Here is a 22,904-nt window from a genome sequence, read left to right as displayed (position 1 = left end):
TTGAGGACAACAAAACTTCTTGGTCTTCTTCCTCATCTCCACTCGCTAACTCCGGTTACCACATCTGACCACCACCATCTCTCTTCTCTTTTCTTCCTATTATTCTACCACCTCCATTTATCTTTTTTTTCGCTCCTCCCTCTCCCCCTCTATCTATTATGACGAAGAGGAACCCTTCTTGTTTGGGGAAAATCCCTAAAACCAGTACACTAATAGGGAATCCCTGGCTCCTCTGCCTCAAATCAATTGTAAATTAAACAGGAAAATATCACAAAGAGCTAAGGCTACTACCAAGTGGCAAAATGAGATGGAGAGAAATTGAAATCAATGAAAACATAATACAACCATAATACAAACACAAAACCTAGCTAGTTTCATACAAGCATTTCTTCCTTTTTCTGTGTCAAGACGATACAAGAAGATAAGAACTAACTTCCCTCACAAACGTATGTAGGTAGAATCATACCAAAAACCAAAAGAACGTTACAAACCCTCTAATATTTTTTTACTCATGTTCTTCAAAAGAACTAACCCCCAATTTGCAAGGCAAGCAAATGACTGCATAATTTTCGTCATCCAATCACCGCCCACATTCAGAGAAGCTCAACCTGAGATAATAATACTCCGACCAATTGCAAATGTATCCTTCTGTGCAGTCTGAGATGCCGATTTCAGATGGTTTCACTATTCTTGCTGTAGTTTACCCTAAATTTATCAACCAACAATTGCTTGGTTCTTCTTTTTTCTATCAGTTTACTTGAGGAAAAGGGAATGAAAGAGGAAACCATTTACAATAATATCTCTGCCGATACAATTAGACCTTTCTCTCAGTAAAAGAACATACCAGAAAGTGACGATCGCCTTCCTCTTCAACCTCACTCCTTCAAGCAGGAATTCCATGAAAGTTCAGTATGGCTAATTACAGCTCTCTAACAAGATTGTTACATTGAACTAGCATGCCCAGAGGAAAGTGCGATACTGCAGGGGGTGGGAGTCATCGAATTGGTATGAACTTATTCACAATATCCCATTCAAAACTCGCTGGTAGTAATCATACTGCCGCGTTCTCCACGCATCTAAGCTGCTGCTAATCAGGGATAGCACCAACGACACACATTGCTGCTTCAAGTCATTGAACATGATTGTTAGATTATACACATAACATGCTATAAAAAAACAAGAAAACTGTAATTCAACAATTTGCGGGTTTTGAGATCCTGAGAGTATAACAATGTTGATGAAATACGATCTGCAGCAGGTAACTTGAGAAACAAAAGAATGAAAAAACTGACCTCTTCTGTTAAACTTAGATGAAATCTTTTCCTGAGGTTTTGTATAGTCCGAGGACCACCCCTGAAGCATGGGTAACCAGAATCCTGGAGGTAAAATTTAGTGTTATGACAAAGAAAAAGGAAACCACCAATGGCATTTTGATTTCACTATGGTCTATGTATAAAGAACAAGGTTACAAAGTTTTCTCGAATCTTCTGAATATAAACAAACCAAAAACCTTAGCACACTCACTAACTCTCCCTAAAGCCGAATAACATAGCCATACATCGATAACCGCCCTTTTGATAGACTAGGGCAATGAAAGGTTAACAGGTCAAATAAGGGTCACCACTCAACGCACTTTTCAACACTTACAAAAAAATTTATATAACAATGTTTGTGAAGTGTGATAATTCCAACTTCCCAGACTACTATGGTTTCCAACTGCAATCTGATTTGCAGTGGATTTAGTGGCAGAAAACTACGCCCCTAATAATGCAAAGATGTTGGAACGGCCACCTTCATGATGTAACCTATATTTCCTGCACTGTTTCCTGGTTTCATTATTGTGACTATTTCCTTTTTAAAACAAGTAAAGCTTATTTGTCTCTGTTTCCTGTATCTTTTTTTTTTTTGTTTCGCTTTCCAGCAAATAATTCAAATCTGCCTGTATGCCTATCCCACTTATAATACTTCTCTTATGGGTTTCCATTCAGTAGAACAAAAGGTTTTTTTTTTGAATCCAAGGGAAACCTATCCATTAAAAAGTGATAAAATCACAATGATACAAGGATGATAATTGTTATTTCTCTCCTCTGAAGACTTATGAGAGTTACATACCTTTAAATACAAAGTGCCTAGGGAAAGAAATCGGACTAGACACAGACACAAGGGATCCTAAAGATCCGAGAAAAGAGACCCTAAAGGTCTGACAAAAGGATCCTAAAGATCCGTGAAAGGAGACCCTAAAGGTCTGACAATAACGGAATTATTATACTAATAATACAACTAAACTTAAAGGTATTATTCATCCTTCAATGTAAGGTTTTATTCATCCTTCACAACAAGTACATATAGTGAAATTTTTATAAATTTAAGCCGAACACATGACATAACTTGGGTCGGGAACATTCAAAATTTGTAAGACATCAAGCAGTTAAACCGGTGTAAGCTCATCTAGTATGAAGTGAAATCCATCTTGCCACAGACGACATATACATGTACACAAATGTTTCTTGTAGATAATAAATACTTGGCCAAAAAATATGGTCATTATGAGTTTATTTACTAGTACTTGGTGTTGTATACATTATCTCTGGCCGAGAGAACCATTTCAGGTTAAAGGAACCAAGATCCCAAGGTGAGCGTTCTAATGGCATAGCTTGTTAAAGAGGGCCACATTTCTGGAAAGAAATAGGTGCTGCTCATACATCATTTTCTTGACCATGTCCTAATCACGAGAAGGCCTGTAGTTGTCTGTTGTCTCCTCTTCGATTTTATCATGGTGTCTAACTTGGTGTGTGAGTAGTTCAAAATTTCTACTTAAATGTATTGCAGGATGTAGTTAATTTACCTGCATCATTTCAACTAGAAGTATGATCCTTTCTGCATGTTTACGGCACGTCAAGAACCCTTGTATGCATAAAACCTGAGCAGATAAAGAAAAAGAACAAAAGATACTTCAAATTTCTGTGAACAGTTACCCATAGGACTTCAAATTTAGAAAATGGAATTAATATAAGAATGTAACAATGTACTTTAAAATAGTCAAAGAACTCGCTTGGAACTCCCTCTGCGTCAGAATCCATGACCTGTAAGAAACGCAATTAATTAGTGAATTGAGTAAAAAAAAACGTAGATAGCTTTTGGATGGGAATATAAAACTCTAATGCAACTCTCAACACTCAAGTACCAACACAGGAATCACTAATCTATAATATAAACATAAAAGTATAAGTTCTGTTAGGTAGAATATAACCTCAAGTAGTTCACGAGTTAATTTAAATGGCGCACTCTCAAAATTTACGCCCCCTGGTGAGTTTGATAGCATAAAGCCAAAATCAATATGTATAATATGACCTTCTTCATCCATCAAGAGATTTCCATTGTGCCTATCTTTAACCTGAACATCAATAAACAGGCTAATGAGAAGCAAAAAACCGAAGTTACAAAAATTATGGGATGCTCAAACAGACTAAATGTGCACTCATAGATTTTGCTACATAAATAAATGTCAAGTAGATGTAGAAGAGGAGATTTATGGTACTTGTAGTTGCATTGAATTTTACTATATAATTGAGCTAACTCAACTATCCGGTTAAAGACACTATAAAAGTACATATAAGCATCTGCTACTTTGACCTGCAGTATGTGCATGAGTGCATCTACAAGTATACAATATATATATATATATATATATATAGAGAGAGAGAGAGAGAGAGAGAGAGAGAGAGATATATACCTGTAATAGGTAACACAATATAGAATACCCAGCCATGCTCTCGACAAAATTTCTCTGCAACAATGTAAAGATTACTAAAAAATCAAGGCTAACACATATATCAACAGTTAGAAGTGCAAAACTGAAATTTAGGAATACTTCCTAAAACAAAAAAGAAACAAATGAAGTGAATAAGTAACACGCTTTCATTCCTCAGTAGTATCTCCCTCATAATACGCATGTACATATGAAGGAAACACGAGGAAACTTTATTATAAACTAAACGTGTGAGCTGAATTCAAGAATTCTAGTTCAATGAAGAGCGGCTATCAAAGATACCAACGAATATGAATGTATACATTTGATATAGATATTTATAGAAGTTACTGAAGTACTACATGGAAATTATGCCATAACAGTATCCAATATTAAGTCTATTAGCCTTTGGGATCTTTCTCCATTACATACTTCAAACTTTTACACATTAATGTATACCTTTCTTCCACAGTTCCACTTGTTCAAATTAAAAAGAATTACTAATCCATGATTCCTAGAAAAAGGCCTTTCCTTAAATAGTGAATTTATACAAATAAAACAGAAAGCTCATACGCCTGAGTAGAGTCTGCAGATAAACGCCAAATTTAAATATTCACTTGTCTATTTATATGTCCTCGTATACTTGAAACTTGACAAAACAGTGTCCCAGAAAGTGATCTACCAATAAGAATATAGAAAGTACAAGAAAACTTCAAAACGTAATTAAAGTGTAGAGCTTAAATCTTATAGTTCAAGTATTACAAAATCAGCAACTTTCTTGACAAGTAATACCTGTGCAAGCTTAAAGGATGGAGAATTTTCTTCATACTTGGCAATAAAAAAATCACGCAAGCTTGTGATGCTGGGAAACCGACTTTTGATTGAGTGAATTGAGGCCTAGATTACAGAAAGACAGTGCAAGAGCAATAGTGAGAACTCTTTTACTTTAAGTAGAATAAGAACACAAAGTGGAAAATTACCGTATCTGGGATTGTTTCAATAAGAGCAGTATACGAGGAAGTAACCAAAACTTCATAAGGACGCAACCACAAAGGAAGACCAGCTTCTTGGAATATATCTTGAATCAAGAACCAAGGGATTTTAATCAATAAGTACAGTGGAAGAATTATTAAACTGATTGCTTATTCTATTTTTAGATTTCTAATGAATACCTTATCAAAACACAAAAAGAATCAACATTTCACTTCAACTTTATACATTAGTACATTACTTTACTGTGTATGGAATTAAGAATCATGGTTGTGCTTCTACATCAAAAGGAAACTGGTTTGACATACTCTACAAGACTACAACTCAGAATCACATGTTTTACCTCCATATGCTCGCATCAAGGATATGGAATTTCTTTCAAATAAAGAATAGATTGATTTGAATTGTTTACAAGAGCGTCTAAGATATGTTGAACTTCTGGGGAAAAGCTTATGTTCTAAGGATAGTAAAAAGTTTTTAATTTTAAATCCTTGTGCTTTGATATGGTGATTATGAAGATCTAGGAACATGGTTCTATTCAAGACAGAACCGGTGGTTTTGATGATCTTAAGGTGGCAAACTGGCAATGTCACACTACTTTATTGTCGAGCGAAGAGAATAAATTAGGAGACTACCTTTGCAACATTGTAATATTTGGCCTTCTTTGGTTTGGGACACTACGCCTATAAACCTGTTACATCTAACCTTATTAATATACTAGAGTATTACCCATGTCCGGTGAGCACGAGCAGTACTCTCAGCCCTGGGAAATAAATTTGGGAGGTGTAATCTTAGCCATTAGAGATGAGTTTGGAGGTGTAATCTTAGTCATTGAAGATGAGTTTGGAGGTATAATCTCAACGCTTGAAGATAAGTTTGGGAGATGTAATCGCAACCCTTGGATATAAGTTTGGGAGGTGTAATCTTAGATATTGGAGAGGAGGGTATATTCAAAATAGATATAACTCCTTTCTTATTATATAGATAATCTTTCCTTCGTTAAGAAATTTTTACTAATACATTAATACTACAATGAGCTTCATAAGAAGAAAAAACTCAGATATTAGATTCCATAAACAACTGAGATACAGATACTTACCATAAAAATGAGACACGAGTTGGACAGCAAGATGTTCTTGTCTACAGTCGTCACCACTCTTTACAATGACCTAAAGAGCAAAAAAAAAATAGTTTAATTCTTCTTTAACTACTTTTTTTTTATGAGATCTTCTTTAACTACTTGTACACACATATAATAGAAACACAAGAACAAATTAGACTGCATCACGAAAACCACGAGTTGTAAAGAACCAAAGCCCATCGTGCAGTTTAGCTACAAACCTGGCATATTTGTGTTACATGTACTTGGATTCCATTTTTATAACATACTAACATCAAGTGGCACTGAATTTGGAGAGAGTTTTATATTACCCTTATTTACTTTCCCTCGTCTACTAATATAGTAACTTTCTCAACTACTCAAGTAAGGAAGCATGGTCCACAGTACATGCTAACTGCTAATGCCTCCTATTGATTGAAGTATGAATCAAAGGGCTGAGTGAAGCAAGATGCAATATCGCATACTGACCAAATACTAAAGGAACAGAAAGCAGTTTCACTCCCAAGACAGTCTACGCAAGTTGATGAAAATCAAAATGTAACACATCAACTTTTACATCCATAAGCATCAATCAACCAGTACAAGTGAAATCTACTTAATGCTGTAAAGCAATACTGACAACGTTAATAGTAACCTGTAAAGTGTCAACTTGTAGACAGAAGCATCTATAGACGCTTCACACCTACCATTGACTAAGACAAGAGGATCATAATTCTCACACATTACTTTTTCACTGAAATATCAACTCCTTAATAAGTAACACTGTAGTGATCTTCCAAACCCAAAAACAAAGGTTCTTTCATGAGGGTAGCGGCCCCTTAATATAGGAGAACAACCCTTTCCTCCTTCGGAAACAAAAAACATGTATCTCATCCTTCATTATGAGAAGGAATAGCACCTCAAATTCAAACTGGAAATTCTGAAGCCTTAACTACTTGTGATTTCCTAAAATGGATCTCCAGCTGATTATTTATTATCTGAAAACTGGAGTTTTTCCCAATCCTTACTAAACCTATCGCTTCAAATCGTTGCACCAAATACTCGTACCTCAATTTTATGTGCAGAACCAATGATGTAATAAAAGGTAAGCTAACAAACAAAAAGACACCGATAGACTTACAGAACGCAAATCCCAACCAGGTAATTTCCCATAGACTGAAGCTCTCTGTATCCTCTCTTTCTTGAGCTCCCAAAGTTCACCAGATAAGGCATCTGTAGCCTTAAGGGCACCACCATTTGAAGCCTGTTTTAATGCAATAATAAAGCTGCCCTTAGTTTACTCCTTAATCGGTTTAAGCATAAAGCAAGGTATAAAGATTCAGCTCGCGTTTCACCTTTGATCTTGCATCGGATGAATCTTGACCTGCTCCTTTTAGAGGCATTCCAAGAGGTGCGTCTCCCTTTGCTGCAGCAGCCTACAGATAGCAATACAGTAACCTTAAAACGAAACTATTCCTCGATGAATCTTATTTACAAATAAAGTGGAGCTTCCCAAACAATCAGAATAACAAACGTTTCAGGGTCTAAACAGAAATCATGAAATAAGCATGAACATTCTTATTATGAAATAAGAAGGTATGAAACAAAGGTAATTTTACGCTGAATACTCCAAAGAGTAACAGCTCAAGTGAAGAGTATATATTATGCAAGTTCTCGAACTATATTCACATTTTAAAGAGGTACTGATTATTTCCTGTTAAGAAATGTATTGTGGAAGATCTACAGTACGATCTGGATAAAAAGAAAATAGAACACTATGTGACGTGGTGAAAGAAGAAAATTGTGACTCCGGCTCGATTTTAATCAATCCTAGGCAATTATATTTACTAAGTACTACCCACTTACAGGCCCACCTTTACTTCCTCTATAGCAATGGTACTTGGAACACGGCGGTGTTCCTTCTTACGAGGCGGCTCTTGAGCTTCTATGTCTTCCATTTTAACCCCGGGATCAGCTGTCAACACGACTCTTACCCATTCCAAATCATGACTATTCTGTGATTTTAATACTGAACTGGAATCCTTCAAGCCTTCACAATTATCAACTGAGGTTCCCATAGAAACTGAACTAATCGTACTTTGTTCACTTCTGCACTCTGTGGCGAGTAAGTCAGTCTCTTTCAACAGGTTCGGCGATGAATTTTCTATGGAGAGACTCACATCGACAAATTTCACTTTGTCCTCCCACAGTCGAGTCATTGCTTGGTCAATAGCTTGGGACGTCGATCTCAGCATCCTATCAGCACCATTTTGGTGTACATCCTGTGGACTCCATAGAGGATATGCCCATGGAGGAGGTTTTGGCAACTGAGCATCTCCGTTAGCTAAGGGAATCCCTCCTCTTGAAAGTTTTTGAGCATTGGCTGTATCTTTTGTATGGCTTAGAAAAGATAGAGATATGTGTTAGCAGAGTAACAGTTGAAGAGGAGGAGTTCTCTATTGCAATACAAATTCCATATTTCAATTTTATAAATTACCTTGGAGCTTCACCGTTCAAAACTTCAACGCATATCAAGTAAGGTGCTTTTTCCCTAGAATTCAGAAGGACCGCTTCATCCTCAGGTATATGAACAACTCGGTAACTTCCCTTCCCCATTGGACAGCACACCCCTACAATTACATATGATAAATTTGAAAGATGCAATAATATTATCCCATAAAGGATTGAAGTAGCTAACAGAAACAAATGGTAAACAGAAGTACTCTGACGTGAATGATGAACTCTATAAAGAATTGCATTCAATTAATTGAGTAGGACCCGTCTCCAGAAACGTTAAATGAGACAGGATTGCGATACAAGATCTTAGCGAAATCCTTTTACCATTGATGCAATCACCTGTATGGAGTTGCATAACCATCCCGAGATCGAAATCAAGGATTTGAGATCCTTAATCCTTTGACAAAAAAAGGTGTGCCAAGATCCTGACCCTTTTCAAATATGGCCCGTTGTAACTCATAACATGGAGGTTACCTCATAAATAAATCGAAAGTGCAAGTTGAGAATGTACATGCGCACCATACAATCATTGGCTCACATAAGTTAAGCATGCATCTGGTTAACTACACGTTAAACAAGAATCACACGGACACGAGTGAAAGATATATGCTCTCAATCGCTTCAAAGCCAGCTGCATTGATTGGCAAAAACTCAAGGGGTACGGTTAAATTTGTCAAAGCTGTTTTTTTTTCATATCTCTACATCCCTCTTGATCGTTAACAACAAGAGAAAGAACAATCAACCGTTAGGAGTAACACTTTATTGGTAAGAAACCTCAAACATATTCAACTTTGTTACTACATCATCTGCAAGACTCCAAAGATGCTTCCTACTTGCCCTTACCCACCCTATTTTTTACAACTTAATATCTTCTAGTTAACTAGCATAGCAACACGAAGCTATCAACTGAATGAACACCATTCCTTTCAAATAGTAAAGCAAATTTCAATGAACCGTAAATATTAGCTTCCTTAACAAGAAAAATCTTGGTTGAATATCAAAAAATGATAATCAGATAAGTGAACATCAAGCTAAAATACCTCCATTTTCTTGAGCATTGCCTACTTGGGAATTGATTTCAGTGAGTGACTAGCAAAACAGAAATCAAAATATCAGGCAATCAGCAACATGAAAACCCCCAGTGGTATGAGTTCAGTAAACGGTAAAGTGAAAAACAAGTAGAGGCAACCTCACAAAGAGCACTTTTGCGATCTTCAATTGGAAATATATTAACCAAGCCATATGACGTATCACACAAAGCTTGAACAAAGTCCAATGAAGCATGATAAGCCCCTTTCCGAATCTGGGACATTATATTATTCGGCAACGGAGGTTTGGCATGTGTCTTTTCGTTTCGTTGCCTTGGAGACCCTGGACGCTTCTGCCAAACAAAAGTAAAATAGGAATAAGAATCACATTGTACGACGTAGAAATTCCTAACCCCTACTGCTGCAGCCCAATCTTACTATACTAAGATTATCAAAAACAAAATGACAGTAATATGAGTAGCCTTCTGTTTCAAAATGTTGAAGCCATTTGGTCCTGTAGCATTAACTACCATTCGCAACTTATTTATTATCTAATTATTAAGAGAAATGCCACTGTTCCTTAAAGTAAAAGAATGTATCAAGAAGTTCAAAGACAGGCAACAGGATACATAAAAATAATAATAAGGAGCTCAATTAAGATTTGCAAAATTCAATAAATAAGAAGCTAGGAACTCTTATCCATACGCCAATAACTCATTTTTTTTAAAGTTATCAATAACTCATTATTGTCTCCTAAAATAACTATGATCACCTTCCTGCTTAAAATCATTATTAAAATCAAGGCAAGTCAAACTGAAAGTAACATGATATGATACATATTACAACAGAATACATACATATATGTTGTACAATACATAAGATACTAAAACAGTGAAGATAAGTCCAAAAGAAGCATGAAATCATGGTCTTTTATAAAAGGCAAAATTGTACAATGTACATTAAAGACAACATCAATTACAACTTCCTATCCAATTCAAGATCATGATGTTCATCAAGATTCAATAACTCGTAGAATAGCAGTAAAAAAGAAGAAAGTACCAAATGACTGAAAATGCTAACTACAAAACCACGAACCAAACAACACAACACATAAAAGTTAAACCCATATTTTACTAACCTCTTTATTCTTCTTTGAACCAAACAATTCTGAATCTTCAACTGAACGATCTCTATCTCTAAACAGCTTCCGGAAAAAATTCTCTGTCCCAGGGCTACTTTCAAATGAAGCATCTGAGACAACACCATTTTCCTGTGAAACTGCAGATTTGGTATCTTCAGGATGCACACGAAACAACTTACGAAACAAAGGAAGCTCAGAAGGCTCTTCTTCACCGTTTGAGTTCCTTTTATCTTCGTCAATGCTTTTGTCAATCCCATCTTTCTTGTCCTCAAATTTTTCCTTGAAAAACTTACGAAAGAAGCCATCCTTTTCTTCTTCTTCCGCTGATTTTGCACCTATTTTCTCTTCAGAATCATTTTTATCACGGAACAACCGCTTGAAAAAACCCTCTGAGCTAGACATCAAATCCTCATCCTCCTCCTTACTGTCTCTGAGAAGCCTCCGAAAGAAGCCATCCTTCTCCGAGTCATCGTCATCTTTACTGTCTCTAAGAAGCCTCTTAAAGAACCCATCCTTTTCTGAATCATCCTCATCCTTATCCTTATCCACTGATTTTCGAAATAGCAATGCATCTCTAACTTTCGGTCCTGGCATGAACTTTTTAAAAATCGTGTTCTCATCAGGGGACTTCACACCTTCTTCCTGCAAGGAATTGCTTCCTGAAGAGGGAGAAAAGGATAGAGATCTCTGGGTTGGTGGAGACGAAGTCAGTGATAACAACCGCTGCTTTGATGATAATAGTTTGTTAAGCACCTGATTCCTGCTCACGGGGCTTGATGGTGCATTCTGCGGCCGGACTAAAGGTGGCCACTCACCCATCAAAGTTGCTGCTATTTGGCACTTTTCCTGAATTCTACTAATCCCCTCATTATCATCAAAATCCTCAAGCTCTGCCATCAAAAACCAATGCACCTTCAACGCAATCTGTAATGACTTCGAGCATATGTCAATGACAAATTTATCCAACGAAGGGCTCGGCTTGTGAACCAACATATAGCAAACCTGGAAGAGGTAACTCTCAATGCCCGAGAGTGGAAGAGTGTACATTCTGTTACATAGATAGTCTCTAACACCGGGATGATCATGCTTGTAAAGGTAACTAACAGCAATCCACTCACAAAAAAATGCAGAGTCAAAGAACCGGATAAGCCAGCCACTCTCCCCACTGTCAGTATTTAGATTCGGACGAACAATCTCCCGAGGTGAATCAGATTCACCACGGTTCAATCCTAGAAGTCGTACCATTATCAATCAACCATCATATGCTACAGTCAAAACCTAAAATCATATCCAGAAACCCTAGTTTATGCTGAAACCCAAACTAATCCACTTCAAAAATCAATCAAATATCTTCTCCTTCGAAATTTTCTCCAAGCCCTAAACCTTTTCACCTCCCAACACTATTTAACTTCGATAAAATAAACCCAATCACGACAATCAAAAGTTTTCAGAAGTTCAATTTGATCTTACTTACCAAACCCCTGGAAACCCTAGTTTCCAGCCTGAATACCCTACTATAAAATCAATATATCAATACCAGAACTTCGATTCCTCAGAAACTTAACCAAAATTGAAACAAAGATAGACACTTAGATTGAAAAAAAATTAAAAAAATCGAACCCACATCTGAAGAAAATCAGATTAAGTAAGAGAGAATTTTGCTTACAGAGTTGAATGAAACAAAATGAAATGGTGATTGGCGATGAGATATAGAGAGAGAGAGAGAGAGAGAGAAAGGTTCATCAGCGAATCCCTCTTTCGGGTTTCCTTGCTCTTCTGTCGTCGTTTGTCTTTCTTTCTCCTCGTTTGGTAGAGAGAGAGAGAGAGAAAGTAACAGAGGGGTATTTTAGAGAGACCAAATTAAGAAAGAACATTATGCTAACTTGCGCCGTAAAGGTAATTACGCATCCTAAGAACATTTTCACATTTTGAAACCCAAGTATTTAAGTCAAAGTACATGTAAACTTAAGTTCAAAAAAAAAAAAGAGTACGATGGAGCATTTAAAGACAACAAGGCAGCCATAGGTGTGGTGGTAAGGAATCACAACGAGGAAATCATCATCAGTGAAGGCAAGAGAATAGCTCAGTCAGCCATGGAGAGTGAGATTCAGGCAAGCTTACTAGCTTTAGAACTGGGACACTCGTTATGACATCAACATCTTATATATGAAGGAGACTGGCAACTGGTCGTTCGCTTGTTAACCGACGATCAAGAGGACCCCCCCTGGAGAATCAGAAGGAGTGTTCTTAGAGCCAGAGGGTACCTTGAAGCTCAACCCAACAACGAATTTAAGCATTGCCGAAGAGAAGCTAACGGGGTGGCCCACTCGAAAGCCCAACAGTTTATGCATGATTGATTTTCGGCACCTCTGGTTGGAATGTAATCTTTGTTTTTTAACTTCTTGAGTATGTAATTCACTTGTTGTCTCATCAGCCTCATCAATGAAGTTAATCTTCCAAAAAAAAACCAAAAAAAGTACATGTAAACTTACACCAAGTACAATTACGCTAACACTGCAAGCTAATTACTGTGGGAGGTTGAAATCGCGGGTCAAAAAGTCAGGAGGACTGGGTCGTTGATCGAAAGTCAGACCTTCACCTATTAATATTTTTCATAGGCACCGACGACGTCTTTGGATTTATTATGTGACGAGAAACGAAACACACGTGACCGTAAGATCTTTGGGAACACCGGGATGGTGCAGGCCAAAGGGACTCTGACAGTCAAGTCAATAAGCTTGAAAGAGAAATAATAAACACATGAATGATATTCTTGGAGTACTACCTTCGAGGAGGATGGTCAGAGTATGGCACGACTCGTAGAGTGGTCAGAACTCAATCCCTACGGGTAGACTGACTTGCTTGAAGAGAGATAATATGATAGCGTACGAGGTTTGTCCTTGAATAAGACAACTTTGTTGAGGTTTGTCTTGTTCAGAGGTAAATACCGTAAATAAAGTGGAAAGCTTTAAGGGTCTGACCTGTAGATAATCACGTTGGTGATGTAAAAAATGTCTGACCTTTAGAAGAGATAAAGTAAGCAAGCCCTTGATAAAGCAGACCCTTGATAAGGTCATGTACTTGTACTTTCTGGAGAAAGTATATGTCTGTTTCCTCAGAGGTCTTGTACTTGATAAGGTCATGTACCTGTTGAGATCTTGCACCTTTGTGAATAGTATAAAGTCCCGTACTGTGAACAGTATTTGATAAGGTCATGTATCTGGATGTAAGATCGTAACAATACTTGTATGTGAGAGAGAAGCGGGATTATGTCAGAGAGTCGCATTCTATGAAAGAGCAAGACTATGTGAGAGAGAAAGTAAGTTGTGAGTTGGTTGCTAGGGAATTCGATGATCGCTCTGTATGAGAGGGAAGTGGTTTGAATGTTTAGATATCGGGATCTTAGGTGTTGTTGTCGATCATTATTTGATCTGTATCATTCTCTTCTCGGTCATTTCGTAGTGTCCTGACCGACTTTCATCTGGCAGTGAGCTGGCTCTTTAATGCGGTAACGCATAAAGCTATCATCACACGGATATCATAACCTCTAACGGGTATATTCGGGATATTGTCATCTTGAATGACTGTAACGTCTCACCAACGGATATATGGAGGGAGGTCTGCTGGGAAGGTGAGGACTGACCTCTTTATCCAGGGTTGGATGTGTTAGCGTATTTTAACGTTCCTTCGGGGGTGTCTGAAGATAAATGGATCAGACCCATTAGCATTAATTCATTGACTTGGTCATTGCATAAGCCCATTAATAGTGGATTTTGGGACGCTCCTGGTGATGTGTTCTTGGCAGTGTCTGATTGTTCATTATTGATTACCTCGTAGAAATTTGTTTGATTAAAATTTAAAATGTAGCTTCTTGACGTAACTCGAGCTAAGATATAGTCTAAGTTTTATGGTATTTCTATTGTTTCCAAAGGAAAATCGCATTCATTGCAATGGAAGAGAGACTTGGGCATTGAACAAACTTGTCAGAAAGTTCAAGTAAGTGAGCTCTCAAAATCTTAATCTCTTAAAAAAGATGAATAGAGGGTGAGTTGAAGTTTTCAATTGTCCACTGTCTATTACTTTCCGAGAATTTGTTTGATGAGACTTGGAAAGAAGATTCCTTAACATGTACCCTAAGCATGTGGCTCATGATATATGGCATTTCTATGCTTAAAAAACATATATATGTGGTATCTGCAATTGGAGAATTGCCCATTTAACTTGGTAAAACTTCAAATTTTATCATGAGGACTTATAAGTATAGGAGGCAGTCAAATAAATTGCATATGATAAACTTCATCTATTTTATATTAACATGTACATATCTACTTTTTTTTTTTTGTTGAAAATGTACATATCTACTTGTTCATCAAAAAAAAAAAAAGTACATATACTACTTTTATTGTTCCCATATACTGGATTTATGCTCTGGTAGAAAAGAAAGTACAAATTACAACTATCAACTCGACCTAACTTTCTTCATCAAAAAAAAAAAAAAAAAAAACTCGACCTAACTTAAGGCCGATATATTTGAAGGTTTTTGGTTAAATGAATTGGACTAAATACACAATTATTATTTATTTTTGGTAAGTAATGGGTCAAATTGGAATCACATTAAAACTAACACCATTTCTACTGGATTGTGTGGAGTCCAGATACAATTTTTTCGGACACAAATGTCAAAGCTTTTTGTATTAGAAATATAATGAAAGTCAGAAGCATGAAATGAAAAAACTTTCATGTTGATGGAAGCCAAGATTATTAATCAACATAGTATAACTTTCAAATAGTTTTTGCCTCAGTTCAGAGAATGGCTAATGGTTTCTTATATTCCACTCAGGATGAAAATCCAAAATAACTCAAAAATGCTTATTTCTTTCACCATTTATTATATTTTTTTTTCCATCTATTCTCAGGTAATTCTCAACGAATTTTGACATCAAATGAAGACACATTTCGCCAAAATAGGAGAAAATTTTCCTGGCTAATATCGATAGGAAACAATATTATAAGAACTCAAACTTAGAATATTTCTCTGAAGAAGACATTAATTCAGCTCAATCCCATATACAAAATGGGGGAAAAAACATGCCAATTCTTTAGTTTTCAAAATTGTGTAAGTACATACTAAGGTTTGAAATATCAATAACAATAGTAACTTACAGGTTTAAGAATGGTAAAATTTGTTTACTACCGTAAAATCTAGGAAGGAGTAATCCTATAATACCCAAACAAGCTTAAAATGAAATCCATTACAGAAGTGAAAGACTGTTCCTAGCGAGCCTGAACCTTTCTTATATAACCTGAGTAGTCTCACGAAAAAATGTATATCGATCTTAAATCATACTCCTAGCTGTTGCTGCTGCAATAGAACAAAAAAAAAACTAGTTAAGCCGAGTATTCCGGTTATTGGCATACGGAAAAGGAATAACATAATCCAGCTACTTTTGCTGACAGAAGTTTTAGAAATGGGTGACATATCCCTTGACACAATTAGGTTGAATATGTAATGAAGTTAGAATGTTAAAGGCATACCTTTAACAGAAGGTTCATCTTGTGGTTTCATGGCAGGAAATAGAAGAACTTCCTGCACCATATAAAATTGATCGTGCATTAGTTAATCAGTTCCAATTGATACTTTTGAGTTTATTATAATATACAATATAGTAAGAAATATCAACATAATAGAAATAATTGGACAGACGTGACAGATTATGGTAGGTTTTTGTTTTACGTCGGAGTATCCAAATACAAACCTTGATGTTCTGGGAATCAGTGAACAACATGGTAAGACGATCGATCCCCAAACCCCAACCACCGGTTGGGGCTAATCCATATTCTAAAGCTGTGCAAAATGTTTCATCTAAAGCCATTGCTTCATCATCTCCTGATTGTCGATCCTGAAATTACATTTACAATTTAGTTGTGAAGGAAGTTTACAATAGGGTAGTTAACAAGAAGTCTTAGAACAAATAATTACTATGGTAGCTACTATTATTATTATTATCATTATATACCTTTAGTTCTTCAGCAAATCGTTCACGCTGTACAATAGGATCATTCAACTCTGTATATGCATTGGCAACCTATGGGAAAAAGGAAAGAAATTTGAATTCAGATAATAACCAGAATTGAAAAGGAGAATTTACAGATGAAATATTCATAATAGGATGAATAAATGTCATTAACATACTTCGTGTTTGTTGATAAACAATTCAAAACGTTCAGTTAGCCCTGGTCTTGATCTGTGCCACTTTGCTAACGGGCTCATTATTTCCGGATGGTTAATGATGAACGATGGGCTTACACAAGTTTCCTCCAAGAAATGCCCAACAAGCTGCACGCAAGTAAAACAAATAATCATTCTATTGTTGACATACTAAATTTAAAACCATAACAACCTACTGGAATTTCAATTCCTAATTGGGCTTTAAAATATACTTTTAGTACAAGCATATGATCAAAATTTCTATTTACTGTTGCAGAATTTTGGAAGGCATATCAAAATCTTCAAGCAATTTTCAGCAATAAAGACACCAAGATCATGCAGACAAACAACTCTAGTTCCTTATTGGATAACTATTACTAATCAACAGATAACTATACAAAATGATCCTAATTGGGATCAAATTTTACCTAGTCCAAAAGCCGAGTTGTTGTTTGAGGAGGTGGGCACTTAACATCATATTTGGCACATGCATCCACCAAATACTTGTTGGTAATGTCACTTGATAGATCCTTTGGTATGTCAAGGTTTGCCATCTTTTCCAACTCTTCTATCATGTCGATCCGTCTGCAACATTTTCAAGATTAAACAAGTTAACTTTCACCAGATGAACACATACATGAATTATATATACGTGTATACAACTATATTATATATATATATATATATATATATATATATATATATATATATATATATATATATATATATATATATATATATATATATATATATACTAGGGTATAGCCCGTGCCTGTAGGGCATGGAAATTTCTATATTTATGTTATACAAAATTATCAAATATTTTGGTCTTATACAAATGTTGAAATAATAAAAATATATTTAAAATAGTAACCGAGGTTATATTGAGTTGTTTGAAGGGAGAAAAGAGGAAAGTGAGAAAAAGAGTTAGAGAGTTTTTAAAGAGTGGGTAGTTATTTTCACATTTACACCCTTATCTTTTAAAGACTCTTTACAAAAGAAAGATTGTAAAGAGTCTTTACAAAAGAAAATTCGATGACAGAGATTTATAAACTAAAGTTATGACATGACACCAAAACCTATGTCATTTGTTATATAGATATATAAAATAGAAGATCTTTTGAAGTGTGACAACTGATCAATCTCTGGATATTCACAACCACCCGATTTACATCTTTGATCTCTTCACCCAACAGTTGAAGTTACAAAAAAACAACAATAGAATAACTGCTCCTAAAATCTCCCAATGATTCTTAAATCTCTCCCACAATCACCATAACTACTCTTGCTAACCAAAAATTCTAAGATAATGTCCTACTATCTATTATATTAAAACAGGTCAGTCGGTTATCCAGAGATAAAAGTACGACTGATATAAAATCTTCTTACTGTAATTTGACTTAAACCATAAGGGTATTAGTGTAAACAATTAATTATTTTTAGTTATTTGGTTACAATCTCCCACTTTTATCTCTCACGATTGCACAATTAATTGTTTTTCTCCCACTTTTGATTATTCGGTTACAATATCCAAAAGAAAACTACCTAATACCTGTGGCCAAAACTACCCACCTTTGCACATTTCTAATTTCAAGTTAAAAAGTTTCTTAATTTTCTCATGAAATCAAAACCTCCAAATTTGTTTTTAACTCTGCCTAACAAATTCTCCTTAATTATAGCTACCATAATACTCTCCACCTTCTTTCACTTTTAAATCCAAAATATCATAACTCATTTAATTATCTCAGAGAAATGTTCAGAGAAATCGTGTCTTCTCGGTTTAACCTACAATTTATTTTTGTTCTCCTCGAAGGCGTTAGCCAAGAGGGATCTTCCCCGTCCGTAGGATGGGGAGGGAACCTAGTCCCAATAAACCATCATCATATCTCACTCTCTAAATGGGGATTTTAACCTCCCACTCCAGTCTCCCACTCCCACATATCTCTCTCTCTCTCTCTGTATCTATATATTATGTAGGCTTTCACTCATATCTGATTCACAAAAATCTCTCTCCTTCCCCCCTCTCTCTATTATGTAACCCTTTATTGACTATCAATTTCACTTCACACTGATGAAGTACTCTTGAGCAGTAACATTCATGTTTAATTACTTTCTTGAGAATTTGTTGCAAGTTCCATTTTAATGCAAATTCTGTAAAACAAGATCATTTTTAGTCACTCACTGTGCCAAAGGCACGGACTGTACGTAGAATATATATAAAAAAGATCCAGCTAACCAGACTAGTTACAGAAATAGAAAACACACACCTGAAAGGTGGAGTAAAGTCTATCTCAATTGGGTCCTTGTCTAATCCATTAGCATGGTACTTGATTTTATATCCTCCTGTGAGCTCCTTGACCATACCTGTTTGAATTGAATTAAATTGCAAGTATCTATTAGAATCGGCTTTAAGTTGTACAAACATCCAACCATTTTCCAAGAAGAGAAATGAAATCCTTACCACTTATCATTTTCTCAGTAAGCTCCATCAAGTCATTGTAATCAGCATAAGCCATATAAAACTCACACGTAGTGAACTCTGGATTATGAGTCAAATCAATCCCCTCGTTCCTAAATTGCTTTCCTATCTCATAAGCGCGATTCAATCCACCAACAACTAGCTGCTTAAGATAAAGCTCATGAGCAATACGCATGAAAAGTCTCATGTTCAGGTCGTTGTGATGAGTTACAAATGGGCGTGCCGCTGCTCCACCAGCAATCATGTTCATCATTGGTGTTTCAACCTAGTGGGAAAGAGTAAAAGTGTTGAATGGATAAGCCTTTCGAAAAACTGATACCTTCAAAGTAGAAGTGGAGTAGGGTCAAACCTCCAAGAAATCACGATTGTCGAGGAAACTTCTTATATAGGAGACAACCTTAGCTCTTGTTTTGAATATTTGGCGTACCTCCATGTTCACCATCAAGTCTAGATAACGTTGGCGGTATCTTGTTTCCTATTTCCAAAAGAAGCGTGGGGTTATAAGTTTTAAGAACAGGGATTACTTCTTAATAGTTTTGCCAATCTTTCTCTGGGAGATAAAAGCGAAATAAAACATAAATCAGTTCTCAAATGCAAGAAGGTAGTCTTGAATACCTGATCCTTTAAGATGTATGCTTCAGGATTCCTGGTATTTCCTGGTACCCATATATCGGTTTTCTGCATACAACAACAATTCACCCATCGTCTATCTAGTGAGAAAAGGTAATAGATTGCGAAGGTACAAAAATCGTCTAAAATGTATGTGCACCTTAGCATTGGCACTATCTGCACCCGGCCCTGCCTTCTGCCTTCTGCCTTGGCAGCATGTGAAGACAATGAGACAGGACAGTAAATGATACGGGGAAAATACTCAACTCCCCCTTTTTGCTCTTTCCTGTTCACAAAATGACATAATACTGTAATCATCTGAAGAAATCTTCTGCTCATGTCAAGACTCAACAACAATGTTTAAAAAAGCGTTTTACATCTCAATACGGTTTTCTTTGACAATGTGTGGCGTTGCCTCGGGGCAGTGAAGAGGCGTAGCTTCAATCTCATATATTTTAACATAGTTATAGTATTTTATTCTATTAATAGTATATTTTGTTGAATCTTTTTGTAGTACTACAGTAATTAATTTTTTAACAAAAAAGTTAAAGGATATGAATGTTGTGCGTCACTTCTGTCCTTTTCACAACTTCTAGAAGTTAAAGAAAAACAAAGATAATTACAACACAGAGGCGTAAATTCTGATGTGGTACACCTATATTTTGTGTAGAGGCATACGCCTCGACACACATCTTATGCGCCTTTTTGAACATTGCTCAAGAACATATCAAGTCCGGGAAAACAAAGAGTCAAAGCAAATCCTGATATTTTTTGAGATGCTCGTTATGATCTTATACATGTCATACATATTATGTTATGGGGTGGTTGCGAATAGAATTAAGGAGAAAGGTTTCGGAGGAACAGGTATAGATTGCCCTTTAAGTTCCCTCACGATTTTGGTTGCCATAAATTCTGGAATTGTGGAATGCAAGTATGTGAAGTCCTGCCACCGAAGAGTTGGTAGGATTTACTGGAAATTTTTCATTTTAGTACACAAGTTGCATGTTATAAGAAAATTAATAGAACTCCAGATTCTGGAGCAATAAATAACATGATGAATTCCAGTTAGAAAATCTACATTATGACAGGATCCTCACTAGTTGAAAACACGTCACTGAGTGGGAAGAATCCTAGCATTTTCTTCCTAATAAATATTCAAATTCCTTGAGACTCACGAATCCCATGATTGAACACACCATGTATCACCGATACCAAAAAGCAGTAAAGAAAAAGAGCTACCTGGGGAAAACGAATATGTGGTCACGTCCACCTGATAATCGAAAATATGGCATTTGACTTAGAACCTGATATCAATGAAATTAACAGTTAAAAGTTGCGTAATTTTTTTCATGCAACTCAGAATTGAGAAAACACTTTACACTCGGAAAAGAACACTACTACTCGTATTTCACAAATGAAGATTCCCCTTACAATATGATCAACTAATATTATCGAGTAATTCAGAATACTAGTCAGATGGTGAATTGTCACTGCTTCACAATATTACATAATAATGTTACAACAATATTTAATCAAAAAGATCTTAACGTCAAATGACACAGATACATCACTTGAATGTGATAAATGATAATTACATGTACCCATAAACTACCCCATGATGAGAGCCATGAGAACTGTGACACAAGGCCATGAAAATGATTTCTAAGGTAACCCCTATTACTATCTGATTGAACTACCTAGAGAATTAGGTCAGTTCTTTCAATGACGAATATAAGAGCTAGCTCGAATAGAACCCATACTATGAGGGGAAGCCTCAGAACTTTATCTACGAGTTATCACAAATAAAAGTTGGTTAGTGAAATCTACATAAGGATTAAAGAAATAAAAGACATAATACCTTCACATATGTTGCATTTATCTCCTCATCACTCAAACCACCCATCATCCTTACACATTTAACATAAGTTGGAACGAAGAACAGATCTGCTTCCTCCTTCCTTGAGGTGCGAAACCTCGACTCAAGAAGCATTCTATGAATTTTAACCTAATAGCAACATAACAAAATACTTGAACGGATTAGAAAATTAGTCAGAAACTTCAGTGAATGGTAGAACTGTAGAACTTGAGCCACATACAAAATTTTCATTTCCAATCCTTCTTTCAAAAATTAGTATTAGAACATAAGAACTAAAACCCTAGAAATCCATTTTTACTCCAGGGAATAGCTAAAGAGAGTTATTATAAAAATAAAAATTTGAAAACTTGTACAAATGCAGAACAAGAAACATCAGATTCATATGGAAATTAAGCACATAGATGTTTAACAGTAAACTAGTTAGCTATCAAAAAGCTCACTCAACTCAGGAACAATGTATACTCAAACTCAAATCAAGGAGAAGTTTTCCTGTTATTCTTAGAAAGCAAAGGTGGGCTTTTATAGAGCCATTACAACGGTTCAATAGTAAAGGACTGAATCAACTTCCTAACTTATTGGGATTCACCTAATGAATTATTCAAACATGAAGACTTAAACAAAAACTTCCTGGTTTCTAGCATGACCAGTTATTTGACCAAAACAGAATTGATAACTACTTAAATTAAATATCTTCACATCCTCCCTTAAACTGAACATGATAAAGTGTTCAGTTTATACTGGAACCTGAAAGAACTCCAAGCAAATTCCGTAACTTCATAAATGCCTCGACTTTTAATGGTTTTGTAAAAATGTCGGCTATTTGTTCTTCACTGCGACAATGATTCAGTTTCACCACTCCTTCCTTTGTGAGGTCACGAAGAAAATGAAATCGGACATCGATATGTTTGCTTCTTCCGTGCATAACTGGATTTTGAGATAACTTAATAGTTGAATTGTTATCACAGAATATTTCAGTAGCCCCACTTTGTGAACAACATAAATCTTCAAGTAATCTTCTCATCCAAAGTGCTTGGCATGCACAAGTGGCTGCCGCAATATACTCAGCTTCAGTTGTTGATAGTGTAACAACAGGTTGTTTTTTTGACGACCAAGCCACAGCAGCAGAACTGTATATAAATACATATCCTGACGTACTTTTCCGATCCTCCAAATCACCAGCATAATCACTATCACTAAACCCAACCAATT

The 22,904-nt window shown here is 35.9% G+C and overlaps 1 protein-coding gene and 1 pseudogene across 4 annotated transcripts; both read right to left on the bottom strand.

Annotated features, from left to right (window-relative positions):
- Nucleotides 1-295: 295 nt before the first annotated feature.
- Nucleotides 296-12,508, bottom strand: LOC147569466 (phosphatidylinositol 4-kinase beta 1-like). Of its 3 annotated transcripts, none has more exons than XM_086655953.1 (17): nt 12,190-12,459; nt 10,521-12,037; nt 9,544-9,735; nt 9,395-9,443; nt 8,335-8,467; nt 7,712-8,237; nt 7,193-7,273; nt 6,979-7,101; nt 5,838-5,907; nt 4,729-4,826; nt 4,541-4,645; nt 3,734-3,787; nt 3,251-3,394; nt 3,030-3,083; nt 2,846-2,920; nt 1,293-1,376; nt 296-1,119 (listed from the first exon to the last, which is right to left on the bottom strand). In XM_086655953.1, the coding sequence occupies exons 2-17, from the start codon at nt 11,766-11,768 to the stop codon at nt 1,018-1,020; spliced, it is 3,138 nt and encodes a 1,045-aa protein (XP_086512079.1). In that variant the 5' UTR covers nt 11,769-12,037; nt 12,190-12,459; the 3' UTR covers nt 296-1,017. The 3 variants fall into 3 exon arrangements, with proteins under 3 accessions (XP_086512079.1, XP_086512080.1, XP_086512078.1); XM_086655954.1 differs by having other exon boundaries at nt 10,521-12,034; XM_086655952.1 differs by having other exon boundaries at nt 10,521-12,508.
- A 3,138-nt stretch (nt 12,509-15,646) lies between these two features.
- On the bottom strand, nt 15,647-21,722 carry LOC147569465 (lysine--tRNA ligase-like; annotated as a pseudogene). Its single transcript, XR_015234842.1, has 14 exons — nt 21,678-21,722; nt 21,432-21,516; nt 21,059-21,115; nt 19,980-20,105; nt 19,826-19,888; nt 19,560-19,685; nt 19,193-19,475; nt 18,999-19,095; nt 17,160-17,316; nt 16,717-16,860; nt 16,541-16,609; nt 16,280-16,423; nt 16,059-16,110; nt 15,647-15,885 (listed from the first exon to the last, which is right to left on the bottom strand). The product of XR_015234842.1 is annotated as a lysine--tRNA ligase-like (transcript).
- Between the last annotated feature and the right edge of the window lie 1,182 nt (nt 21,723-22,904).

Source organism: Eschscholzia californica, unplaced genomic scaffold (genome assembly GCF_041429995.1).
Source record: "Eschscholzia californica isolate CP2 unplaced genomic scaffold, dmEscCali1.0.p SCAF_1, whole genome shotgun sequence".
NCBI lineage: Eukaryota > Viridiplantae > Streptophyta > Magnoliopsida > Ranunculales > Papaveraceae > Eschscholzia > Eschscholzia californica.
The sequence above is the reverse complement of the archived record's forward strand: the minus strand, read 5'-3'. Positions and strand labels throughout refer to the sequence as shown.

Coding starts and splice junctions, on each gene's coding strand:
- LOC147569466 (XM_086655952.1), bottom strand. CDS start 11,768: ATGGTACGACTTCTAGGATTGAACCGTGGTGAATCTGATTCACCTCGG. Junction 9,736..10,520: donor GTTCAAAGAAGAATAAAGAG/GTTAGTAAAATA, acceptor TTTGTTTGGCAG/AAGCGTCCAGGGTCTCCAAG. Junction 1,377..2,845: donor TTCTAGTTGAAATGATGCAG/GTAAATTAACTA, acceptor TTTTACCTCCAG/GATTCTGGTTACCCATGCTT.